A 22,875-nucleotide genomic window follows, 5' to 3' on the forward strand; every position below is an offset into this window, starting at 1 on the left:
TGTTCCCACACATATGGATAGGAATGCAGTTAGCCTGAGTTCATTTGGTGTCTAAGACAACCATTCAACTGAGTTGGTTCATTTGGGCTGTGTAAGACCATCCCTCTTTGACTGATACAATAATTTCAGAAGAGTTTGCTGCAGATCGTTTCTGGACACTCAACTACTCCACAAATGGGAGAGCCTTTGCCTCCTTCCCATAGCTGGATAGGATAGGTTTGCTGGAACTGCCAGCACAACCTGTGATCGAAGTCAGTGTTCACACTGCAGAGGTGTTCTTTTGTCTGCTCTTATTTACTGCCCTTTCTTTAAGGTCTTTGTAACCTTTTCATGCTTCATTTCAAGCAGCTGTAGAGAAAATCATAAACAAAATAGCAGGAGCTGGACCATTCAGCAATAAACTGCTAAACTTGTGGCAAATGCTGATTTTCTTTTTTCATTATTCTGTCAGCCTTACAGTATCCTAACTACAGCCTCAGGCCCTGTTGTTGCTTCTGATCTGCCTCATTTTTGTTCGCGTGCAAAGTTGATGGTTTCATGCTGGAAATGATGCATTCCTTCAGAGATCCTTGTTTGTCCTACTAAGCTTGGGGTGTGGCCGCACTTCTAGATATGTCCATAATTTATATTCAAATGTACACTGCCTTTTGAGGATCAATGAAGAACTGTGGATAGGGAGGAGAGTGAAGAGAAGGAGTATTTCATGGCTGCACAGTGGTACACAACAGCAAGCTATTACTTTCCCTTTAGGGCTTCTCATATATTCTAAGGCAGTATGTGTTGTTCAGTTGTTAGCATTCTTGGCCACACTGGTACTGCATTGTACACAGCCTGAGTAATTCCGCTGGCTTCAATAATGCCATCTATATTTAATGTTTCAGAAGCTGCAAAGATTGGTTTAAGATGGTAATTTTCTGTCTGCGCTTTTGAGATCTATGCAATATGGGTGGTACTGAACTGTCTCTGGCAGAGATTCAGTCAGAGGTGGGAAGTGGGAGTGTGTGAAAAAAAAACAAAACAAAGACAACAAAATAAAACACACACCCTCTTCTCCCCCACAAATGAAATTAGCTAACCACTTATTATGTACAGGGAGGATTTGGTCCTCATGAATGAAGGAAGCTTAACACAGGATAGTGATATTTACCATTTCTACACAGAGCAGTTCCAGAGTTGCCATTGGAAACAATGCCTTGCATTTTTGGGGGTGATCTAAAATGCGTTGATTGATCTGGATAGACAAACGAGGTTAATTCTTTTCTGCTTTCCCATCTTCTCTCTGGAAATACCAGTAAGAGGATATTAGTGATGTCTACCAGTCTGATCTGGTCCTACTACACAGCTTCATCTCTTAGGGTCAACCTGGCAGCCATGATGACAAATGTTTTTCGTTTCATGCAGACCAGCTGAGCTTCCAGGCTGGTACTGGTGGAGCTCTAGGCTCTGCAGGTGTCTCTCTCCAGGATCATTGGAGCTGTGATGATGCTGTGACATGGTTTCCTGCTTCTTGACACTTGGATTTTGGCTCAAGGAAAAGACACTTGCACAACTTGCAGGGCACCCTCAGAGACTCAAAGAATTGTGCACTAAGGACATGGAAGACACCAGAAGAATGAGCCGGTATTTCCTGGCTGTGTAACCATGAAATCACTCCTTTGCCTGATGACATTGGGGAACTGCTGTCTGAATGCCATGGCTGTGTCACGAAGCTGGAGATATCAGGGCTTAAAGGAAATGGCCAGAGACTTGAGACAAGATGAAAAAAAGGGGCACTTGTATGGCTATGGTGGCTGTAGCTGTGTGGCTGAGTGGACGCAGGGGGAAACTCTGGCAGAAAGGCTGGGTGAGATGGCAAAGCAGGTGGAACAGTATCAGACAGCACAAACATTAAAACCAAGAATAATTTTTTATTTTAATTGATTGTGATATATCTTTGCAAGCAATCTGAAGGGCAGAAGAAATACTTATAGAATCAATTTTTAATAATCACATATATATATGAAAAAAAAGTAATTCTGAATAATTATTATCATCATCTTGGCATCATTCATTAAAATCTTTATGGAGTCTGTTTATAAGCAGGCATGACAGCAGTCCCAGTTATGAAACTTGTCTCATTCCTGCTAGTGTGTAAGATCCTCTTCCCATTTGCTTCTAACTTTGCCATACATCAGGTATTTGTGCTGAAATTTTTCAGGCTGTTCATCTGTCTTAGGCTGATATTTTTTTCCATATGGATCTATTTCTTCATTTTCGAAAATAAGACTAGAAGAGAAAAATACACTGTTTGACATGTATAACTCCTTATTACAACTTCTTGGTGTCAGCATCAACCACTCAGGAAAAAGAAATATCCAAACCTGAGCCATGCAAAATTAGCAGGTTCTGCAGCTTTTAGAGATAAATATAAGGGAGAGAAAAAGACAGTTAAACCCCCAAGGTATGGCTACAAATTTTAAATAATTCTATCATCTTTGAGGTTTGGATGGGAAGGTCACAGTTCTGTGAATGAAAAACCTTATGTATGAGTGGGAATATGGCACCTTAGTTAAAGATATTCTGCTTTCCACCCATGTGAAAATAGGACCCGTTGAAAGTATGAGCCTTTGTACACACAATAAGCCTTCAGTAGCTGACAGTTTAACCACTAAGACGGCATTAAGATTTTGTATCAGGTGCTTTATAGCTCATACTGCAATGAGACTGCACACACTCTTACCCCAGGGAAACTGAGCATGTTGGATATTTTCCTGGGATTCCTGTTTCTCGCTGGTCCAGAGCCAAGAACAAAGATGCAGAGCATCCCATCTCTCTCTCATGCTCTTAGTGTCTTCCACACCAATTCCTCCCATGCTCAGACAGTTTTGAAAAAATTGCCTTAAACACAAAACAGGAAAAGTCAGCATCAAAGGAAGAGGTATATAATTAGACTAAATTACAGTGGTAGATCACAGTGGAAGATGCAAAAATAAAACAGTGGAAGTTTGTGAGCTGATCTGTGATATGTCAAATGTGGCCATGGAAGAATCATGGGGAGGGGGTGGGTAGGATGGGGAAGGAAATGGTTCAGTTGTGTAACAAGTTCAATCCGTAAGTTGAAGTTGGTTTCCCCTTTGTAACAGACATTCAGTATTGAAAAGGCTATTCAGGGTCATGCTAGACTGAAAACTCACTTGGGATCTTCCAGATGGGAATTTGTGTTTTTCAGAATAATGGCCTCTAGGGTTTCTCCCAGAAGCTGGAGAATCTCTGAACCAGGATAAAGGTAGTCTGGCCACACTAGTGAGACATAACTACTCAGAGAAGACTCTGAAATGAGGGCAAAGGCTCCTTTCTAGTAAGAGCCCTTTGCCATGTTCAAGTGTTTAAGGTCAAACAGGTTGCAGCTGCAAAAGAGGATATTTCACCATCTGCTGCTAGGTGGCACATCTGCTTCTCAAACCTCAGGTGTTTCAGGTAGTGACCCTTGAAAGGGTTCATGCCATGTTTCTAGTATCTTGTGTTCTCTGCTTCTCTTCTGAGTCCTGGAGTCCATTCTTTCTAAATTGCAGATGTCAGCTAGAGCTATCCTAGGTGAAACTTAATGGTCATGGTACTCACTGTAACATGAGTTTACATGGAGTAACTAAACAGGGTTACTAAGCAAGTTTGCAGGCAGTACAAAACTCGGAGGAGCTGTTGACTCCCTTGAGGGCAGGAAGGACCTGCAGTGAGACCTCAACAAATTAGAGGGCTGGGCAATCACCAGCCATACAAAGTTCAGCAAGGGAAAGTGTCGGATTCTGCGCCTGGGATGGATCAACCCCAGATGTACCTACAGACTGGAGAATGAGATGCTGAAAAGCAGTGCCATGGAAAGAGATTTGGGGATCCTGGTCGACAGCAACTTGATAATGAGTGAGCCAGGAGGGCCAACTGTGTCCTGAGAGGCATCAGGCAAAGCATAGCCAGCTGGTTGAGGGAGGGGATTGTCCCTTTCTGCTCTGCACTGGGGCAGCCTTACCTTGAATATTGTGTGCAGTTTTGGGTACTGCAATATAAGAAAGATATTAAGCTCTTAGAGAGTGTCCAAAAGAGGGCAATGAAGATGGTGAAGGGCCTTGAGGGGAAGCTGTAGGAGGAACAGCTGAGGTCACTTGATCTGTTTGGCCTGGAGGAGACTGAAGGGAGACCTCACTGCAGTATACAAGGGGAAGAGGGGAAGAGGAGGGGCAGGCACTGATCTCTTCTCTGTGGTGACCAGCGATAGGAACTGAGGGAATGGCCTGTAATGTGTCAGGAACGGTTTAGGTTGGATACTAGAAAAAGGTTCTTCACCTAGAGTGTGGTTTGGCACTGGAACTGGCTCCTCAGGGAAGTGGTCTCAGCACCAAACCTGACAAAATTTAAAAAGCTTTTGGATGATACTCTCAAGCACATGGTGTGACTCTTGGGGATGGCCCTATGCAGGGTCAACATTTGGATTCAATGATCCTTGTGGGTCCTTTCCAACTTCGGGTATTCTGTGATTGTGTAATGGTCCCTTCTGGGGACCAACACAGTTATCAGTATATGACCTATGGCAATATACACAAATTCAGTGTATCATTTGAAAATGTAGGAAGGAGTACCCAACAGGCAAGCGAACACAACCCTGGTCAAGAAATGCAAAAGCAGAGCTTCCTACATAAAAGTTGGTTGGGCATGAGCCTCAGTGGAAAAGACAAAGTTATTTCATGGAAAAGTCTCAAAATTTGAAACGCTCTTGTGCTGTGGTACAGTGAATACCTGTACCAGAATGTCTCTTGAAGGCTCCCAGGGAGCAGTCCAGGCAGCAAGATCCATCAAAAGGCTAACTAACCCAGCTGGACTGCAGAGTGTGTGAGATATAATCAGACACATACCCACATGTATTTTTACTTCAGTGGCTGAATTAATCCATCATACTGCTGTTCACTTACACAGAAATACATTACCAATAACTCCACAAGTCCCTGAAATGTCACCTGTTTCCAGGCTGCTCTGAAAACAATACTGACACCACGTCCTTTGATGCCTGGGTCTTCCAGTGCAGCGGAAGAAGAACTTTTTCTAGGTTTGCTATCTGTAACTTACAAAGATGCTGAACACCTGCAAGATCAGTTTGAGTCCGTTACCAGCCCTAAGCACAACCATAAACTAAGCTTTAGATGTAGGTGCGTGGTTAAATCAGTAATGCATGCTAGTAAAGCAATTAGTCATTCAATTAGCCCTTATAAAGAAGTGTGCTTACAAGCAATGTGTTGCCCCAGCAGAACATAGTTTTCTTTCTTGATCACTAAGGGAATACACCATAAACTTCTTTTTTTAACCTTGTGTTTGTCTGCTCTTGCTCTTCATCAGTGCCTAACATTCTTCACATCAATATAAAAATACATAAGTGCTTCAGAATTAATTAAATCTACTGACCTGTTCTTGACAGTCACAATAAATCTATGCAGAACCTAAAGCTAGCCAAGACCAGGGGACGTGGGTTTTTAAATATGCTCCTGCATCCCAGAATTCTCTTCATAAAAATAGATTTTGGTCATAGCTTTTTGTTTTGACAGTAGATCAGCAGTCTTCCTGGCTGATATATTGATTGTAGGGCATCAGTCTTCCTGATCTAATAAAATATCAGAGCACAAGAGAGAAAAAAAAGGAAAGCTTTTGTCTTCTTGGCAAATCAGTCTGAAAGCTTTCCAGAATATTGCTTTGCATAGAATGAAAATGGCTGTGGGCCAATGACTAATTGTATTAAAGGGCTGTGCTTTTAAATTATTTATGTACCATAGTGTTTACCCCAGTATTATTGAAACCACTGCATATACTTCTACAAATAAGATTTTGGTTCAGATGAATGTGACATTCACTCTGTGGGTGATGTAGCAGGAGTTTCTACTTTAATGTAATAAATAGTTTAATGCACATTAGCAGATGTATTACTCTCACTGCTGCAGAAGGAGATGCAGATGAAAATAATTTACCTCTGGTCCATTTAGACACAGCAGATTATGCAACAATAATAAATGTAGGAACAGACTGCAAAACATTGTTTGAAATGAGGATTTATCAAACTGAGGATTTAAAATTGCTTTGGATCCAGACGCTGCTAACCAGAAACTTCTTTTCTTTGTGCAGCAATTGTTGAGCATACAGGAAGAATTAAATAACAAAAAATCCGAACTGGAGCAAGCAAAGGAAGAACAAACACATACTCAAGCAATGCTTAAAGTCCTGCAGGAACAGGTGAGTGGTTTAGCAGGAGAAAAATGCTGGTTTAGGCATGCTAAGAGGGTGGAAGTCTCATGGCTTCACCTCCAAAATCCACAGGATTCTGACCATGTAATATGCTGTGAGCAAGACATAACCTTATGTGACCTGTATGTCTGTTCTGATTAGGCTAACAGAGAGTTTGAGAAAACAGAGTGAAAAGGGACCCTTATTTTATACTATCCAATACTGATATTCATGTCTTGAATAACATTTCCTCTTGTGTATTCTACATAGATACCAGTGATGTGTGTTTTCACTCTGACTTTACAAAAAATGCTGGGTGAGTTAAATATACCTGAAACAAAACGTATCTTCCTTCTAAGATTGATACTCAAAAAAAAAAAAAGTATTGGCCTCTCCTGTGCAATTTATTTTTATATGAGTATATAAAATAATGGCATTATCATAATGGCATTAAAAAAGTAGGTAATGCACTTATTTTAGCAGTGAGGAGCAAATCTCTGCAAATCTGATTATCACACCTTTTTTGATGCTACGGTGTTCTATGACATTGAGAAATATATTTGATAGTATTGTTTTATAAGCATGGTAAGATGGATACTTACACAGCAAAAAGAAATTCTGGTCCTAAATCTGTAAATGTAGAGAAGAAACAGTGCATTGTGTGCAAGCACAGTGTGCACAAATATATGTTGTCTCGATAGACCACATGGCTTGGACACACTGAAATTGCAAATCCCCACCTGTGTGGCACAGCCACAGTCTCTGCTTTGGGACCTTATTTTAATCCTTTCGGCAGAAACTTTGAGCTAAAATATTTGATTACATAGTTAAGTTTTTGCAGTATAAAGTCCGTGGGATCTGAATTGCATAGATGGCAGAGATTCAAACTGGTTCTTTTGTTCAAGATTTTGCAGCATGTGTGTCTGAATATGTCATCAGACAAATGTATAGACTTAATGTACATATTGGGAAAACTAAATTATGCTTATTTCAGATTTTTTTAATACTCGTTACAAAAGCTGTAACATTTTTTCACATTTAACATTTGTCTTTGACCATATCTAGTGACAAATATATTCTACAAACTAATAATTTAGATTCTGGAAGCTTTTATGTTCAGATACATGTTCTTAGCATTTATGGTTGCAGAGGTAACTTAAATGAAATCTGATGCAAGAGTGTAATACAGAAAATGCAATGAAGAAGAATGGATTTGGTAATGACAATATTTTTAAACACAGAATCCACCAGGTCTCTTGAGTTAATTGCATCTCATTTCCATTTTCACATGGCATTCAAGGTATAGCACTATAGAGAACTTTAAAAAAAAAAAAAAGGCATGAAGTTATCTTACGTCTTTGTAGCAATTAAATGCTGCAAAAACATATAGGAAGATCTTGCAATGTGAGGCCCAGCAGGGACCACCAGGGCAGGCTTCAGAATCTCTGCAGACTCCTACTAATTGCAAATCAAATGTGCACTCATGCTAGGCAGACAGGCGAAACAGTAGTTGGAAAAAAGGCAGGATGGATCTGCATTTCTCTTGAGAATTAGCTCTGAAACACGCCTAAGGCCAAGACTGTAAGTAACCAGAATTCCTAAAGAGTGTTAGGCAGCCGGTGTGCTTCTCCAAGAACCCTGAACAAGTTCGAAAACTTTCCAGAACAGCAGAAGCTGTAGCAGTAATGACCCCCCACTTTCCAAGGCTCACAGCTTTCCTTTACAAGCACCACAGCTTATCTGTGTGTTTTATCCACAATGGGTGATGAAAATCATTCAGCTGAGCCAAGTATTTATTTTATTTCAAAATTAAATAGTGCAGGACTCCAGCCTTGACCGTATGGCTTGTTTTTGTGATAGGTTTGCTAAGAACTGCCTTTTCATCCCAAGTTGGCAGAAGGATCCCACCTTGCCTTACTGAGGGCATGTTTGCACAGCTAGGTGCAGCTGTGTCCAAGCATGGTTGCTCCATGCACCAGCCCAGTTACATCTGGGCTGGGATGTCCTGCTGGGAGAGGTCCTGTTTGCTTGTGCACCATTTTGCACTGCTGTAGTCAAAAGGCTTCTGGATCCGATCCAGCACATGACCGTCAGCTCTAGTTGTCTGAGGCATTCATGTCCACTTGTTTGACTCAGATCTACCTCATCGTAGCATTAGATTTATCAGAGACTTCTGACTCCTCATCCTTTCTCCTTCGAGGTAGGCCCTTGTTTGTTACTGGCACTGGCTTAGTGTGTTGCCTCAGCAAACTCTCTGCTGGTAACATCACACTTGCCATCCGACCTGCGATGGAGTCAGCCTAGAGGGTAAGGCAAGTCCTGTTTTTCCAATATTGTATATTTTTTCTGAGCTTCATATTCCAACATTTCTCTGTTTAGCATGTGAGAGAGGAATATAATTTAAATATTAATTTAGAAAAAAAAACAATATTGGAAAAAAAAGAGACTTCATCCCTTTAGCCTTTGGTAATGCAGCTGCACACTTTCTACCCTTAAGTTTTCCACCATTATCTCCACTAGTTCACCTCCATCTCTTACTTCAGTGGTCCTAGTCTAGACATGGATGCTAGCACCTTCTTGCCTGAGCTCTGGCATCCTTTTCAGAGTGTAGCATGCAATAAAAGAGGTGGAAAGGCTCAAGCATCCTCTCTGCATTACATTAACTGGTGAAGCAGTGCCAGGGCAACGATGCTGGAAAGCCATGGTGAGGTGAAAGCCTGCCATATCAATGTAGGCTAGAGGCTGAGCCCACTCTCCTGTCAAAGGCACATGTGGCTGATGGGAGAGTGGTGTGTCACCAGAACACATGCAAAGCATTGACAAGGAGCCAGCAGTCACCAAGGGGTGATGGCACTTTATCAACCTGGAAAACGAAAGACAAAAGGTAAGTGATGAGCAGCATTCCTTGAGCACTCAGGATGTGGCATTGGCATGCAGATGAGTAATTCATATTCAGCTGAGTAACTCAGCTGAACCCAACAGGACTGCTCATGTGAGGTGAATTTCTATAATGAAGAATTGGCAGAATCAGGAAACAGCTCTTTCCGTCACACTGTGATGCAGAAATACCTAATTCTGGTGCTTGGCTGGAAGTAGCTATCTTAGCTCGTTCCTACCAGCCATCCTCACAGTGAGGTGATTTCACAGGATGGTTATTTTTTCAGCATAGGGAAAACATGTAGCCTTTATTGGAAATGCACCACCCTGCTGTCAGTATAAATTGCAGACTTTTCAAGGGTATTGAAAGATGAGCTTTGGTGAATTGAATCAGGACACCTGATGAACTTGCAGTCCCCAGCTATCCTTTGTACTACTTTATCAGGAATTGTTGTCCCCTTCCTGTCCACCAGGACTGCTTTAGTGGCCTGAGCAGCAGTTCCTGAACTGGTGCAGTTTATAGCTCTGCATAGTAAGTATGAATAGATCATGGCCTGCTTACCTTAAGAGTCAAATTGGAAACTGTGACAAGTTGGAAACTGAATCACATTCAGTTCAACTGCTGCTGCCACATAGCAAAAATATGATGTAAGTAACCTAGCTGCCCTAGGATGGTAGTTCACCAACGCTTCTGAGACAGACATCTAATCGATACATAACAGAGTTCCATTTCACACAGATTTTAGGACTGTTGTCAATAAGAGCCACAGCTGAAGCATCAACAGTTACATTAAGTCCAGCTTCTTTGGCAAAAAACAAGGAATTCAGAGGAAACTTCTGTTTATTGTTCCCCATCCCTCCCCCCTAACCACCAGCTATCTATTCTGAATCAAGTTAGAATAAAAGCATGACTTTTCAGAGCTTTACCTAAAGAGCAAATGGTTCTGGGATCTTCATTTAAGTATACAAACCTCCATGGCCTATAGGCTCAGGAGAGCTGCTATGTCTCCTCCTTGCTCCATTTGCCCAGTTACAGGATGAATGACAGCATATTTCACTGTGGCTCAAGAAGCGAGCTAGGACTTTCCTAAAATCTCTTGAGAGCAATCTTTACAATCTCCAGTGCAATCCTGGATTTTCCCCAAAAAGCTAATTCAGGAGGGCAAAAAAATTTTGGTTCAGGTCATATATTTGCAGTGTTTCCTCAGTTGTTCCTGCTACTGGTTAAATAAAAGATCTGTCCTCCTCACCTCCTTTTCCATCATATCCAGGAGCCAGGAGTTATTTAGATTCTTCCTCAGAAAGACAACATATAGTAGCACTTTGGCACCTTAAACAGCTCAAAATATATAATTCAAAAGTAATTGTTAGCAAAACACTATTTAGCTAGTAGCAACTTGCAGACATTATAAAGTTTAAATTAATAGCAACAACAGTGGGAAAATAAATTGTTTATTATTCTTGAGAGCAAATTCTGTACACTTTTTATGCCTTGAAACTACTTTCTAATCTCATTATTTAAAAAATAATGACCCGATCTTATTATTTTTCTTTTTTCCCCCTTTTTTTTTTTTTTGCCAACCTATCAAGCCCTAAGTATGTTGGTTTCAAAATGGTTTGAGCAAAAACTCATTAGAATTATATGCTCCATCTGTTTTTCTCATTGGAAGCTTTATAAAATGCTCTTTCAAATAAATCAAAGATAACTGTGTGAAATACTCAAGTAATGTGCTTGTTTTGTTCTGTTTTGTTTTTTGTTCACTCTTTGCAGTTAAAAAGCGCCAAGGAATTAGCAGAAATCAATGGGCATGATGAATCTCAAGCAAATGTAGGTACAGCTGTCTATGTACAGATTTAGATCTATGCATGTGTATGGTCTGAAATTTACTATTTATGTCTTAAAGCTGATAGAATGGCTGAATGATTTGCACATCAGGTTTGAAGTGCCTGTTTTTTTCTTGAAGCTACAGGTTCAAATCCCAGCAAACTTCATTTCGAGGTAGATAAATTGGGTTCCATGCAATTTACTTTGTAGGATTTATTTGGATGAGACTTTAACAACCAATGTCCTACTTGCTATATGTGGGTGTTAAAGATACCATGGAAACGACTGCAAAAGAAATGCTTTTCCTTAGTGTCCTGTCCAGGATTACTCAAGCTACAAAGTTATACCATTTGTTTCTGTGGCTGCTACCTTGCAGGTGGGCAAGTCTGGCCATGCTTCAGTTCTGAGTGAAGTAATCTATATAGGTGTATAATTTGGAAACACTTAATGTGCACAAGAGGACTAAATTAATTCATTGAATCATTATTTTGTCCAGCTACATGAAAGGACTGTTAAGGTCATGTTTTTAAAACCTGCTACCAAAAAAAAAAAAAAAGAGCTTCTGTTATTCCCTTAATGATTGTAGCCAAAATAGCAATTTCTGTAAGGGAAGAGAGAAAAAAAGGGAAACTTTCCTGCTATATTTGTCATCCAAACCATGCAGTCTTGTGCTTTGTCATAAATATATGAAAACTAAACTGATTATATACAATATTTTCCTCCTAGACAAGAGAACTAGCAACAATTTGAACACTAATATATTTTAACATATATTTTAGTCCACGCATTATCTAATGGCTCAGCCAGGAAAACAGTTTTATTTTAAACCTGAATGGAAGGCTCAAATTTTGTGAACTGCCTTGTGATAAGGAAATGTTGTCCTTTTTTTAATCCTTTCCTGAAACTCAGTCATTGTGGGTCCGTTTCTGCAGTGAAGTCAATAGAGCCTCATAGCTCTCAGCATTTGGACAGGAGACATTCAATATTGTCTGATAGCTCCAACAAATCTGCAACTGCAGTCTGTCTGCACAGCGTCCCATTGCCCCTTTGAAAGACTCTGTTGGCAAACCAAAAATACATTATTCCAGTGATGATCTGGAAATGCACTGCCTACAAACTGGTCATTGTACAGTAGTTGACTGCAGGTTTCCTAAATGAATATATAAATGTATGGCTTAGAAACTCTCTAAAGGAACTTGCTTCCTCATCAAAAATGTGGATGAAACAGTGTTCTTCAGTATTGAAATGTTTTGAAGGAAAATTGCCTGAATGCTTCAACTTTTATCATTTTGGCTCATATGTAGCTGGATAAACAGAAGAGCTTGAAAGTTTTATTTTATATACTATAAAGGCTGAAGTAGGCTTAAAAGGAAACATTTTGATTGTGTAAGGAGAGCCCTTCAGTACATCATTACCAGATATCTAAAAAAAAATATATTTCAGAATCTTTGGTTAAAGGTAAATTTTTCAAAATGTAGTATTTCGATCCAGCTTGTAATTATAGGATTTCTTCAAATGCCTGGATTTTTCATAGGAGAGAAAATCTATTTTCTGCCCCTCTTTTCCATGAGCCCTTCCCATGCTGATCTCATAGCAACATATGACTCTTAAGGAAAAAGTCAATACCTAAATTAAGGGCAAAGAAGGAGTCCAGACAGTTACAATTATTGAGTCACAGTCACAGCTCTGTGTTCAACAATAATGCCACCATGAAATCAGAGAAAGCTTAGCAGTACAAATGGAAGTAGAGAAATAGAGGGAAAGAACTGACGTTAAAGCATTTGCTACAACAATGAACTTTGTAAAATGGAAGCTGAGATACCTTTTAAACAATTCTTGTTTATATCAAATATGTAGCGCTTAGGTGTTGTGCCTGGAAGGTTGCCTCACCGCCTGTATTCTCAGCAGACTCCATGGTTCTTGCCCCTGGCCACTGTGCAAATCAGGAATGATCAAAGAGAAGAAGGCTTGGTGGCTCCTACGTGGTTGTTAGTGAACTGTGATGCATATAATGGGATTAGGACATATTTGTTACAGTTGACAGGTTGAATTTAGCAAATGAAATACCTCTACAGGCCAAGCAATAGCGGGAGGTGTTCGTAAGGAAAAATGGCAATGTATGTCTGTATACTGAACACACAATCTAATCTTCACACTATGGCATATTTAGATTACTTACTCTGAAGAAAACCAGGCTCCTAGAAAGGAGAGGAGAAACTTTAGGCGCACTGCATAAGTATCAAGAAAGCCCATACTGTAATCTTAAAAAGATTAGTTTCTGCAATCCTCAGGATTTCTCCTGATGGCACTAGCCTGCATCATATTTTACATTAGAAAATGTTGTTACTGGAAATATTTTTCATAGTAAAAAGCAGAAAACACATGTTCAGACCTATCCTGTTGTGCCTTTTACATGTGCATTGTGTGAGACCATCCTGAAAGGGAAACAAGGATCTGGACAACTTTGCAAAAAGGAAAATATCCCTCCTGAAGTAATTTACAGGTTCCCAATCTATAAATTCACCTTCATTTTTTTTTCTCGTGGTTTTTTTTTTTCTGGAGAATTGACTAGTTTGACTAAGAGGCTGGAGCAATTGCAATGTCACATTCCCTGCATGGCTGTTCACAGTTAAATCTGCAGGGGCGAGGGGCACCGGAATTTCAGTGTTTTGCCAGTACATCTGTTATTTCCAGAAAGCAAAACCATCTTACAAGGCTCTGTACAGAGTCATAAGGGTGTTTCATGAGTGACTTGCCAGGTACATGCAGTAATATTTGTTATGGCTGTTGACATTTCCCAGCTATACTCTGTGTCAGGAAAGGCCGAATATTGGGCTCAGGCAGTACATAGAGCCCGAGATACTGGCCTGGTGTTAACAGAGACTTCAACACCCAGGAGTGCCAGAGGTGCTGTCACTGAGTACTTATTTCCTTCAGCCCTGTGGTTAGAAAGAGATTGCTTCTTGCTTCTAATCTGCCACCCTTTCAACTTCCTCTTCATTGCTGTGTATAATGATATTGCATTCACATCTCTGTCTTAACTGAAGAGAAAGCAATGACTGATGGACAATCATAATTTCAGATTTAATCCTCTTCCAGGATGTTCCCAGACTCTAGGCACCTGAATAGTCCCAACATGAAAAAAAAAAAAAATCTTGCTTGAATGACGTGCTCCAGTAGGGACCATTTTGCCAATTGAAAATGCTGATCCTGTGTTTTGTGACTAACTCTACAAAGACAATTTATTCTTTTACCATTTCTGCAAGTTCAGTGGCTTTCTCTGTTTTGATCAAAGACCTTTTTTTTGCTCACTGCTGAGTTCAGTATAGATAGGGCACTGCATGCAAATACAGTTATGTAGCCTCAGTGAGTATATCCCTGGGTTTTGGGTGGGAGGGTTAACATCCATGGTATTGCTCTATTGTTAATGGAGAAAGGAAGATTTCTGTATATAAGTCTTTCAGAAGTACTCAGTAATCTTCTAGGAGTTTGTTGCTCTCCCTTGACATCTATCTGCTTTCCTTATCTGCTTTGAATAACTCCTACCCTTTGCAAAAGTGCTGTAAAATAGTAATCAGGAGTATTAGTGCTCCAAGTTCAGACCAAAGCGAGATGGATCATGATCACAGAAGCATTTTGAATGCCCAGATTGCAATTGCATGGTAAAGTCCTGACACTTGTTGTAAGTCAATAATCAAAATCCCATCAGGTTAAAAAAACGGGATTTTACCAGAAGACTTTTAGGGTTACTTCATTATCACCAACACATAACAAAATGAATATATCTCAGAGGGTGAAACTGATTTCGCCACAAGCTTTTTACCAGCTTTTTGTTCTGTTTGAGTTTCATTGTTTGAACAAAGCACTGACTTGGACCTCATTTGTCTGTCTGCCTTTGGTTAGCATTTTCCACAGCTTGGGCACAGTATTCTATGGGGTTTTCTCCAGATGTGAAATCAGTAACATTAAGTAGGGATTCATTTTTCCATTTGAATGTTTTAAGCTGTTATCAGAGCATTTCTTGAGTTCAACCAAGCATCTTACATTTAATGTTGATCCTTGTTTTAATTTTTCTCTCTGTATCTGCTTTTGAAGCAGCTACCAGATGACCAGATGATCCCTGACTGAGCAGGGATTGAAATCCAGGTTGAAAGAATTTCAAGCATTTCACTAAATTGCTCACTTTATACTGCACTGAAAGAGATGTTATTCCTAACTACATCCTAGTCTTCTCTTTTTACACAGTATGGTTAATCACTGATAATCTTCATCATAGACAAGACAGTTCTTAACTGAGATTCACTGCTGCAACAAGCCAGGCAAATATTCCCCCTGCAGGGGATGCCAGAAGTTGTCGTTGGTTTCTCTGCCCTGATAGGTTTCAAAGCTGCATTTCTAGAGAGGAGTATGGTCTTATGTGCACCCTCCAGCCCGTTTTTTTTGTGACTGCTCCCCTTTGCAAGTGGATTGTCTCAAGAGAATAAGAAGGAATAATGGTGCAGTGCAGGGATGAAGATAGCTCCTTGAAGAGAGATGTGGGGTTTGATTTTTCATCATGGGTGTGTTATGTCGTTAAAAGAAGGTGCAAGGACCCTGTACCCTGAATGGAGTGGGGTGTAAAGCCCTCAGGGATTAGAGAGACGCATTTACTGTCTGTGTTCAGATTCCTCTGTCCTGGTGGGGCCAGGATCAGGTGAGGAGTGGCTGTGCCTCTTTCTATTCCCTGCCTTTTGCATTCCAGGCGTTTATTTGTAGCCCTTCCATCACTCATTTCTTCTCATTTTCCTTCAATTTAAGGCACATGGAATAATAGATTCAAGCAGCTATGACTATTCACAGATCAGCAGCTTTCCTACTTAGTGCAGCAGGCATGAGGAATGACCACCTCCTAAATTCAATACCACAAGGTCTGAAAAGTAACAGGAGTTTTAACAGGCTGTTTAGGATGTTATCAAAGAGCCTGCTCAGCCTTCAGAAGTTCTTATGCACTGGTAGATCAAGTCTCCCTGAGTTCCTCCACTTGCCACCCCAAGTCTGGCTCAGCAGGTTAGAAGATAAGAGTTTCATAGCATGGTGCAGATGTCTCTGCTGGCTAAGGCACAGTCTCTCGCGGTTCAGCCATTATTGAACCCTAAAGGGAGCAAACAGGGAGTAGACCAAGGTACATTCTGACACAGAATGTGCTACCTGAAGCAGATCCGGGCAGCAGCAATAACCTTTTGTTAATGTGCAGCAAGAATTCACACCACTTCCCTTGTCCCTAATTAAGAGTATCAGAGTAACTTGGCTTTTGATTGTGGTGAATTCCCATCATCTGAGGGAGGAGAAAGAGAACTCTGAGATACAATGATAAAACCCATTCAGCCACCCACTCAGCAAATCACAAAAGTTTTTTGACTTTAAATTTCATATAAGCTCCACAGAGACACTGCTCTTCAATGCCCAGAGCTACCTGACATTTTAATAATGTCTGATCATTATGTGCAGCCTTTCATCCCAAAGCATTTTCCCCAGGTATTTATACTGCACACGTTTACAGGAGTCATCCTGTCATTTCTGGTGAGGAATAACATTCAGCCTTATACATATGCAGCTGTGTGCTTAACCCACACAGTGTACAAGGCAGATTGGCTTGTCAGAGCACTCAGGCTCCCCCGCAACCACCTGAAGGATGATGGGCCACCTCTGATTCAGCCACAAGCCTGCTACTGCAGTCCTGGGGGTTGTACACCACATTCATATTCCTTCCAACCTGCTTTCACAGAAAAAAGTGACAGAAGTGAGAAAGGAACTTCAGTATCCCGGGTGCCACTCTTCATAGAATCATAGAATCATGGAATGATTTGCAGTGGAAGGGGACAGCTTTCACTAGACCAGGTTGCTTAAAGCCCCATCCAGCCTGCTCTGGAATACTTCCAGAGATGAGGCATCCACAGTTTCTCTAGGCAACCTGTGCCAGTGCCTCACCACCCTCACAGTAAAGAATTTCTTCCTTACATCTGATCTAAACCTGCCCTTGTTCAGTTTAAAGCCATTCCCCCTCATCCTGCTGAACAACCCCAACTGTCTCAACCTGTCTTTACAGGAGATGTGCTGCAGCTCTCTGATCATCTTCATGGCCCTCCTCTGGACTTGATCCAGCAGGTCCATGTCCTTCCTGTGTTGGAGATACCAAAGCAAGGCATAGCACTCTCTCCCTCAACCTGCTGGCCATGCTGCTTTTGATGCAACCCAGGATACATTTGGCTTTCTGGCCTGGGAGCGCACACTGCTGGGTCATGCTGAGCTTCTCGTCAAACAACATCCCCAAGTCCCTCTCAGGAACAGGCCCTCAGAAAGAGTTAATCATCAAGATGCACTCCAAAGGAATGAGAATTCCAAAGTGTTTGTTTTAAGTAATTTTTGCATATTCAGATGTGGAGATTCCTGTGAATAAAAGGGTTGCTCAGGGTTTTCAGATACCTGAAGTTAATATCGTTCAAATAGAAATTCATGATGAAAATCACTAACTCTCATAAAACATTTAAGGTTGGTTTCCCCTGCCTGCTACTTTTTTTTTTTTTTATTCCAACAAAGAAATTTTCAAAACTTCTACAAGTCCCAGAAGACAAATGAACTATCTTTTTTTTCTCTCTCTCTCTTTAACTTTTCTTTTGGAAGTGCATCAATCTAGAGATTGCTAGAGCAATATTTGTGCTAAAGGCCATTTGAAAGGTTTTTCACAAATTCTCAGTCTCAAGTAAACATGAAATATCCCCTTTTACAATGACTTCACCAGAGCTGGTGGGCAGGCGATGCTTTCATTCAACCAGCCATTTGTCTGCTGAGATTCCCTAACACAAAATGACAATCACCTCTTCCCTTGCAAAGCAACCAGCTTCACATCACATAAACATCTGTGTTAAGTCATCAGGAGCCTACACATAAATCCAGCTTTAGAAAATGAAGCAACCTGATCATACTTTTGAAAATAAGCATGAAGTAACTTACTTTCATAGTAGTCATCCATATTTTGCATATGTACATTCCCATAAAATAAATGTACTCGTATACAATGAGAAAAATATAAAGAGATAATTTCAATGAGAAAAGCATTTTCAGATTATTGCTAGTTGCCTTAACTCAGCAGGTGAAAGTTATAATTGTAAAAGCTTTGTAATGAAAAAGTTAAAATCATCTCTCTGCAAATGGATCAGGCAAATAGGATGTCAAGAGCACCATAATACAATTAATCTTCAGTCCCAAAAATGTTTCTATTATGTAGACTAAATCAGACAAAGTCTTAGATCCATCCATTTGAAGTTTTCAATTCATAAGGTCTTACATTCACTGTTCTAATTTTTCTATGTTGTTGTTCCTATAATTTTAATGCCAGATAATTTTTCAAGTTGTCACCTGTTTATTTTTTGATAGCAGTGCACTCTCAAAGTTACAATAATGGTAAATTTTAGATTAGTGTATTTTAAATGTAAATTTCTATATTAGCATACTTTAAAAGTAATTACAATATGCTGTTGCTGACAAAACCAGCACTAGGTTCTTGCATAGCACAAAATAAGTTACTGAGTTTAGGTTTGATCTGAATGAAAAGATGACACCTGGTGTCTATCATTTCTAATGATAGACCAGTTATATTCACCAGCAGTGCAGCATATGGCAAATATGTCCTTCTGCATCACTAGATAGTAGAAGGAGAAGGATCCTGTGGGACCCTGGAAAAAAGTACCAAAAAGCAAAGGAGTTTTTTTCTGAACTGTTGACCTGGTGCTAACTCTAACAGTTGCACTAGTTGCTTAAGAGAGCTCTGGTTATGGGCAGATGGTTGGAAGCCTTATTCCTTGCCTTATTGTTTTCATATGTGATACAACACTGTAATTTGTTACAGTAAACTGAGTTATCCCAGTACACATAGAAAAGGACAAGAAATCTCTCTGGTCCATGTTTTCCAATACTTGACATAAATTGTGAATAATAAATAGGGCCAGCTCCCTAATGATTCCAGGTGTGATTTAACCTGGATTAAGCCTTCCACATAAATGCATTGAGTTCTTGCAAGGTCAGTTCATTCCTAATCAATACTGGATTGCACATGCTCAGCTATGTTCTTGTCCTTTGATGCAGTAACTGACAGATGGTAGCAAAATATTCCTTTTATAATGAAACCTGCTGAAGGAGACTGCTTAGGGCCTCAGAAGATATAATTTTCCAAATAAAGAATGGTCTCCAGGAAAGAAAGGAAATACTGTAATGTAGTATATATTAAGTAATTTTCCTCAGGCATCTAGTGATCAGTAGCTTTTTCTAATGTCAGAGAAGTGACCTAACCTTTTTTCCAATTACATATTTCCTCATTCACCTTTGTACTCTTAAAATTCTTGTTTCTCTGGTTTGACATAAGTAATGCCTCTAAAAAAGTGCAAATTACCTGCATGAAGATTTGTTGTAGAGGCTTTATAGGTACCAGATTTGTATCTGCAATGTGTAGTCAGATTCCTAAGGTTTTCATTTACACTATATTTAGCTTAGTTTCTGGGTGAATTTCACACTAAATTTTTAGACACAACTATTCCATTTCTCTGAAATCACTGTTAATTCATAGCAGCATTGCTACTGAATCCTTTATGTGACTATGCACATCGTGGATTTTCTCATGGCAAATGCAGGCTTCCTTTGGCAGCTGAATACATCGGAGTGGTCTAATTTATCATCTTCTCTGAGGCAGGTAGTTTTGGATGGCAGAAACTTCTCCTTTTCAAACCTCCAAGAACCCAAAACCTTCTTCTAAAGCCAGTGGTTTACTGGGTATCTATCTTTGCCACTCGTTTCCTCAGGCTCCCCCATAAACAATTTTTTACTCTTTTATCCTCTGTACAAACATACAGCTAAGGAAGACTTGATGTGACTTCCTTTAGCATCCATTTACACTGTCCTATAAATCATGCAAAATGTTCTGCACAGGCTCAAATCTAGGCATTAAATGAGAATCCATCTGTTTGTTGCTCCCAATGGGATTATAGTTTCTTTCTCTGCATCACTGCTTGACAGAACTTCTAATCCCACCTGAAACTACTGGAGTGCTGGGTTTGGGGCCTGTTATATCAAACACACATCTCTGCTCTCTCCTTCTCCTCTCAGGAATTGCTATTTTTAGACGCTTTTCTATCTCTGATGGAGTCAAAGTTACATCTTAACCTATACAAGCTCTGGTGGCATATGCTGCTCTGCTCTTCTGCTGCAGCATCACGAAATCTGTCATCCAGCTCTGTTCTGATCTGTAACCCCCTTGTCATTACTGCCCTGTTGGAGAAATTCATGTAAACACTCCTCTTATTTCTGGTCCTTGCCTGGGTTTTCTTTCATTGTTCTTTGATGTCATGGCCAGCAGTAGATCAGTATTTGCATTAGCCTTTGGCTCTGTCAGGAGGGGAATCAACAGTACTGCACAACCTAGGGCATATTACTGCTGCTGCTGCTGCTGCTGCTGCTGCTGCTATAATGTGCCCTGTGACTTACAACACTGCTGGAGTGTTAATGTCAAGGTGATGTAACTGCCAGAGCACTCAGAAATGCCATTATTTCAAGGGGGGATCACTGCCAACTCTCGAACTGCAGATTCCCTTAACTAAAACACACAACTAGAAAGTTATTTCATTTCTACTAACTAAAAAGGCTGACTAGCTTACATGTACACAGCTACGCATAGATCTCTGGCCAGGAGACATGCAACAAACCCCAGATAACTCAATGGATCTCACTCTTCCTTCAGTGGTCTGTCAGAGCCCCTTGTTGCTGGGGGCTGAGAACACTCATATGCATGTATGTCGCTCATATGCACATAGAGTTTCTTAGCTGACACATGGAAATTTATTCCTCTTCACAACACATGGGAACATTTGAACCCATGATGCATCTGAGCCATCAGGCACTGCCTATCCCAGCAGCTGCTCCTTGGAGCCAGCACAGACTACATCACTGATTTGGGGGTTTGTGTGTGTGTTTGTGTTGTCTGTTGGTTTGTTTTTTTTTTCATTTTTTCAACTGAAAATGAGGAAGTTCCTGATTCTTTTTACCAATTTAACAGGTTGTGAATGCTTTAGTCATCTATAAAGAGGCACATTTGACATATTTCGCATTTTTGCCTATTTTAGTATGTATTACTCACACCTTCAGAAATGCCTTAGAGCAACCCAAGCCCAGTGTCCCTCTTCTATTGCCAAAAATGCTTGCCAAGAATTTTGGAGCAAGACACCACCCTGAGGGCATGTTCTAAATGGGCCACATCATTACACAGAGTAATACAAATCTGCTTGCATTTAAGGCTGCCCAGTCCCATGCAACCTCCAGCTGCTTACCCTCAAACACAACAAGAGCACCATTCCTTCATGGTCTCACCTCTTGCCATCATGTCTCCAGCCCCATGCTCTCTGCCTCTGAGATTTGTCATGGAACTGCTGAGCATTTCACAGAGCAGATTCAGCAGTATGAATCATTGCCTCACCAAGGAACAAGTTATTGCATTATCAGTTGCTCCAAGGAAATAGCCCATGTATGTGCTTGCATATCGTGCAATACACTTCACTTACATACCTTGGAAAAGGAGATAATTTGTTCACTTCACATATAACCAGGATAGGAGCAGTCTGTGTCACACAACTGCCTGGGTACTTCTGATGGAGCATCCAACATATGATCACTCAGCTGAGATTTGGATGGTTCAGGCCACCTGGTTGCAGAAAAAAGAGCTCAGAGCAGGAGCCTTGATTTGATTGCCCCTAATGCTGGTGCTCTTGACAAGACAAACCACCTGGAATGGTCTTCTTGAAATGTACTGACCCCCAAAATGTGCCTGAGAATTGTTTGGCGTGGCATGGTGACTTGCTAGGCACAGGTCAAAGAGTGTAACAGGCTAGATGGTTGTAGTCTAGTAGACGTTGTAGTAGGTTGTTGTCTAGAAACATTGCCAGTGACTGCTGAATTTACTCTTATGGCTGTAGCTGAATGTTTCCATCCATGTTCCCTAGAGGCAGTCTTGGTTTACAGCTTTAATAGTTGGAAAATGTGAGTTTTCTGACCATCCCCACAATTTATGGCACAATTTCCCAAGCTGTTATAATGAAGAAGCACTAGCAACAAAGTTATTACTTACTCCACAAGCAAAATTTCTCTTCTTGGCAGCTTTTGGCATAAAGGTAGCTCAAAATGTGTCTTAATATTCTGCAAACAAATCAATTATTTATAATTGTCTTGTCTTTAGATGTGAATTAAAGTAATGATTTTTTTATAGAGTTGAAAGGAAGCATACATGTTTAATTGAAGTAAATGAAATCTGCATGACCACCTGTTTGTTTTTTTAAACTTTATAGGAAATCAATGTATTGACAGTAGCATTGGTCAACCAAGACAGAGAAAAAAACTCAGAAAAACGAAACCCGGGTCTAAAATCAGAGAAAGAGGCACTATTAATAGGTAAGATAACACCAAAGAAGATTTCTGAGAACAAAATGCCTTTTAACAGGTTCCTGTTTTGCATGTGTTTACCCACAACTTTTTGCTAATAAAAGTTAAAAAAAAAAAATTCATCAGTATTCAAAATGACTTTTAGTAAGAGAATCCTAAAATACAAGTGAGCTTTGCTTTTCTGAACAATTTCTGCAAGGAAAGGATTTCAGGTATGAAGAAACTTGCAGGATCTGTATTTAGACTTGCAACATGAATCTATGAAGACTGTATTTTCATCAAGATTTAGCAGCCTAGAATTGTATAGCTTTTTATATGATTATTAGAACGAGTGGTGAAGGGGATGGAAATAATACTAGCAAACTACCAAGCAAAAATATGTATACTGCATGTATTAAGCAAGCCAGATTTATGCTTTTGACATTAGGTGAGGGAATTAGCAATATGAATATTTATAAGGAATACCACAAGGACTGTCA

The 22,875-nt window shown here is 40.2% G+C and overlaps 1 protein-coding gene across 7 annotated transcripts in view; it reads left to right on the forward strand.

Annotated features, from left to right (window-relative positions):
- ENOX1 (ecto-NOX disulfide-thiol exchanger 1) overlaps positions 1-22,875 on the forward strand; it is a 361,423-nt gene that overhangs the window by 331,933 nt on the left and 6,615 nt on the right. For 6 of the 7 annotated variants that reach the window (XM_027888872.1, XM_027888868.1, XM_027888874.1 and 3 more), the window contains 3 exons: positions 6,139-6,246; positions 10,886-10,942; positions 22,303-22,405. In XM_027888872.1, the coding sequence (XP_027744673.1) occupies positions 6,139-6,246; positions 10,886-10,942; positions 22,303-22,405 (268 nt within the window). The remainder of the gene's footprint in view (positions 1-6,138; positions 6,247-10,885; positions 10,943-22,302; positions 22,406-22,875) is intronic. The other variant, XM_027888873.1, reaches the window with a different exon arrangement.

The sequence above is a fragment of the Empidonax traillii genome, unplaced genomic scaffold, assembly GCF_003031625.1.
Source record: "Empidonax traillii isolate 1590-97213 ecotype Southwest subspecies unplaced genomic scaffold, ASM303162v1 scaffold247:size2371522, whole genome shotgun sequence".
In the NCBI taxonomy this organism is placed as follows: Eukaryota; Metazoa; Chordata; class Aves; order Passeriformes; family Tyrannidae; genus Empidonax; species Empidonax traillii.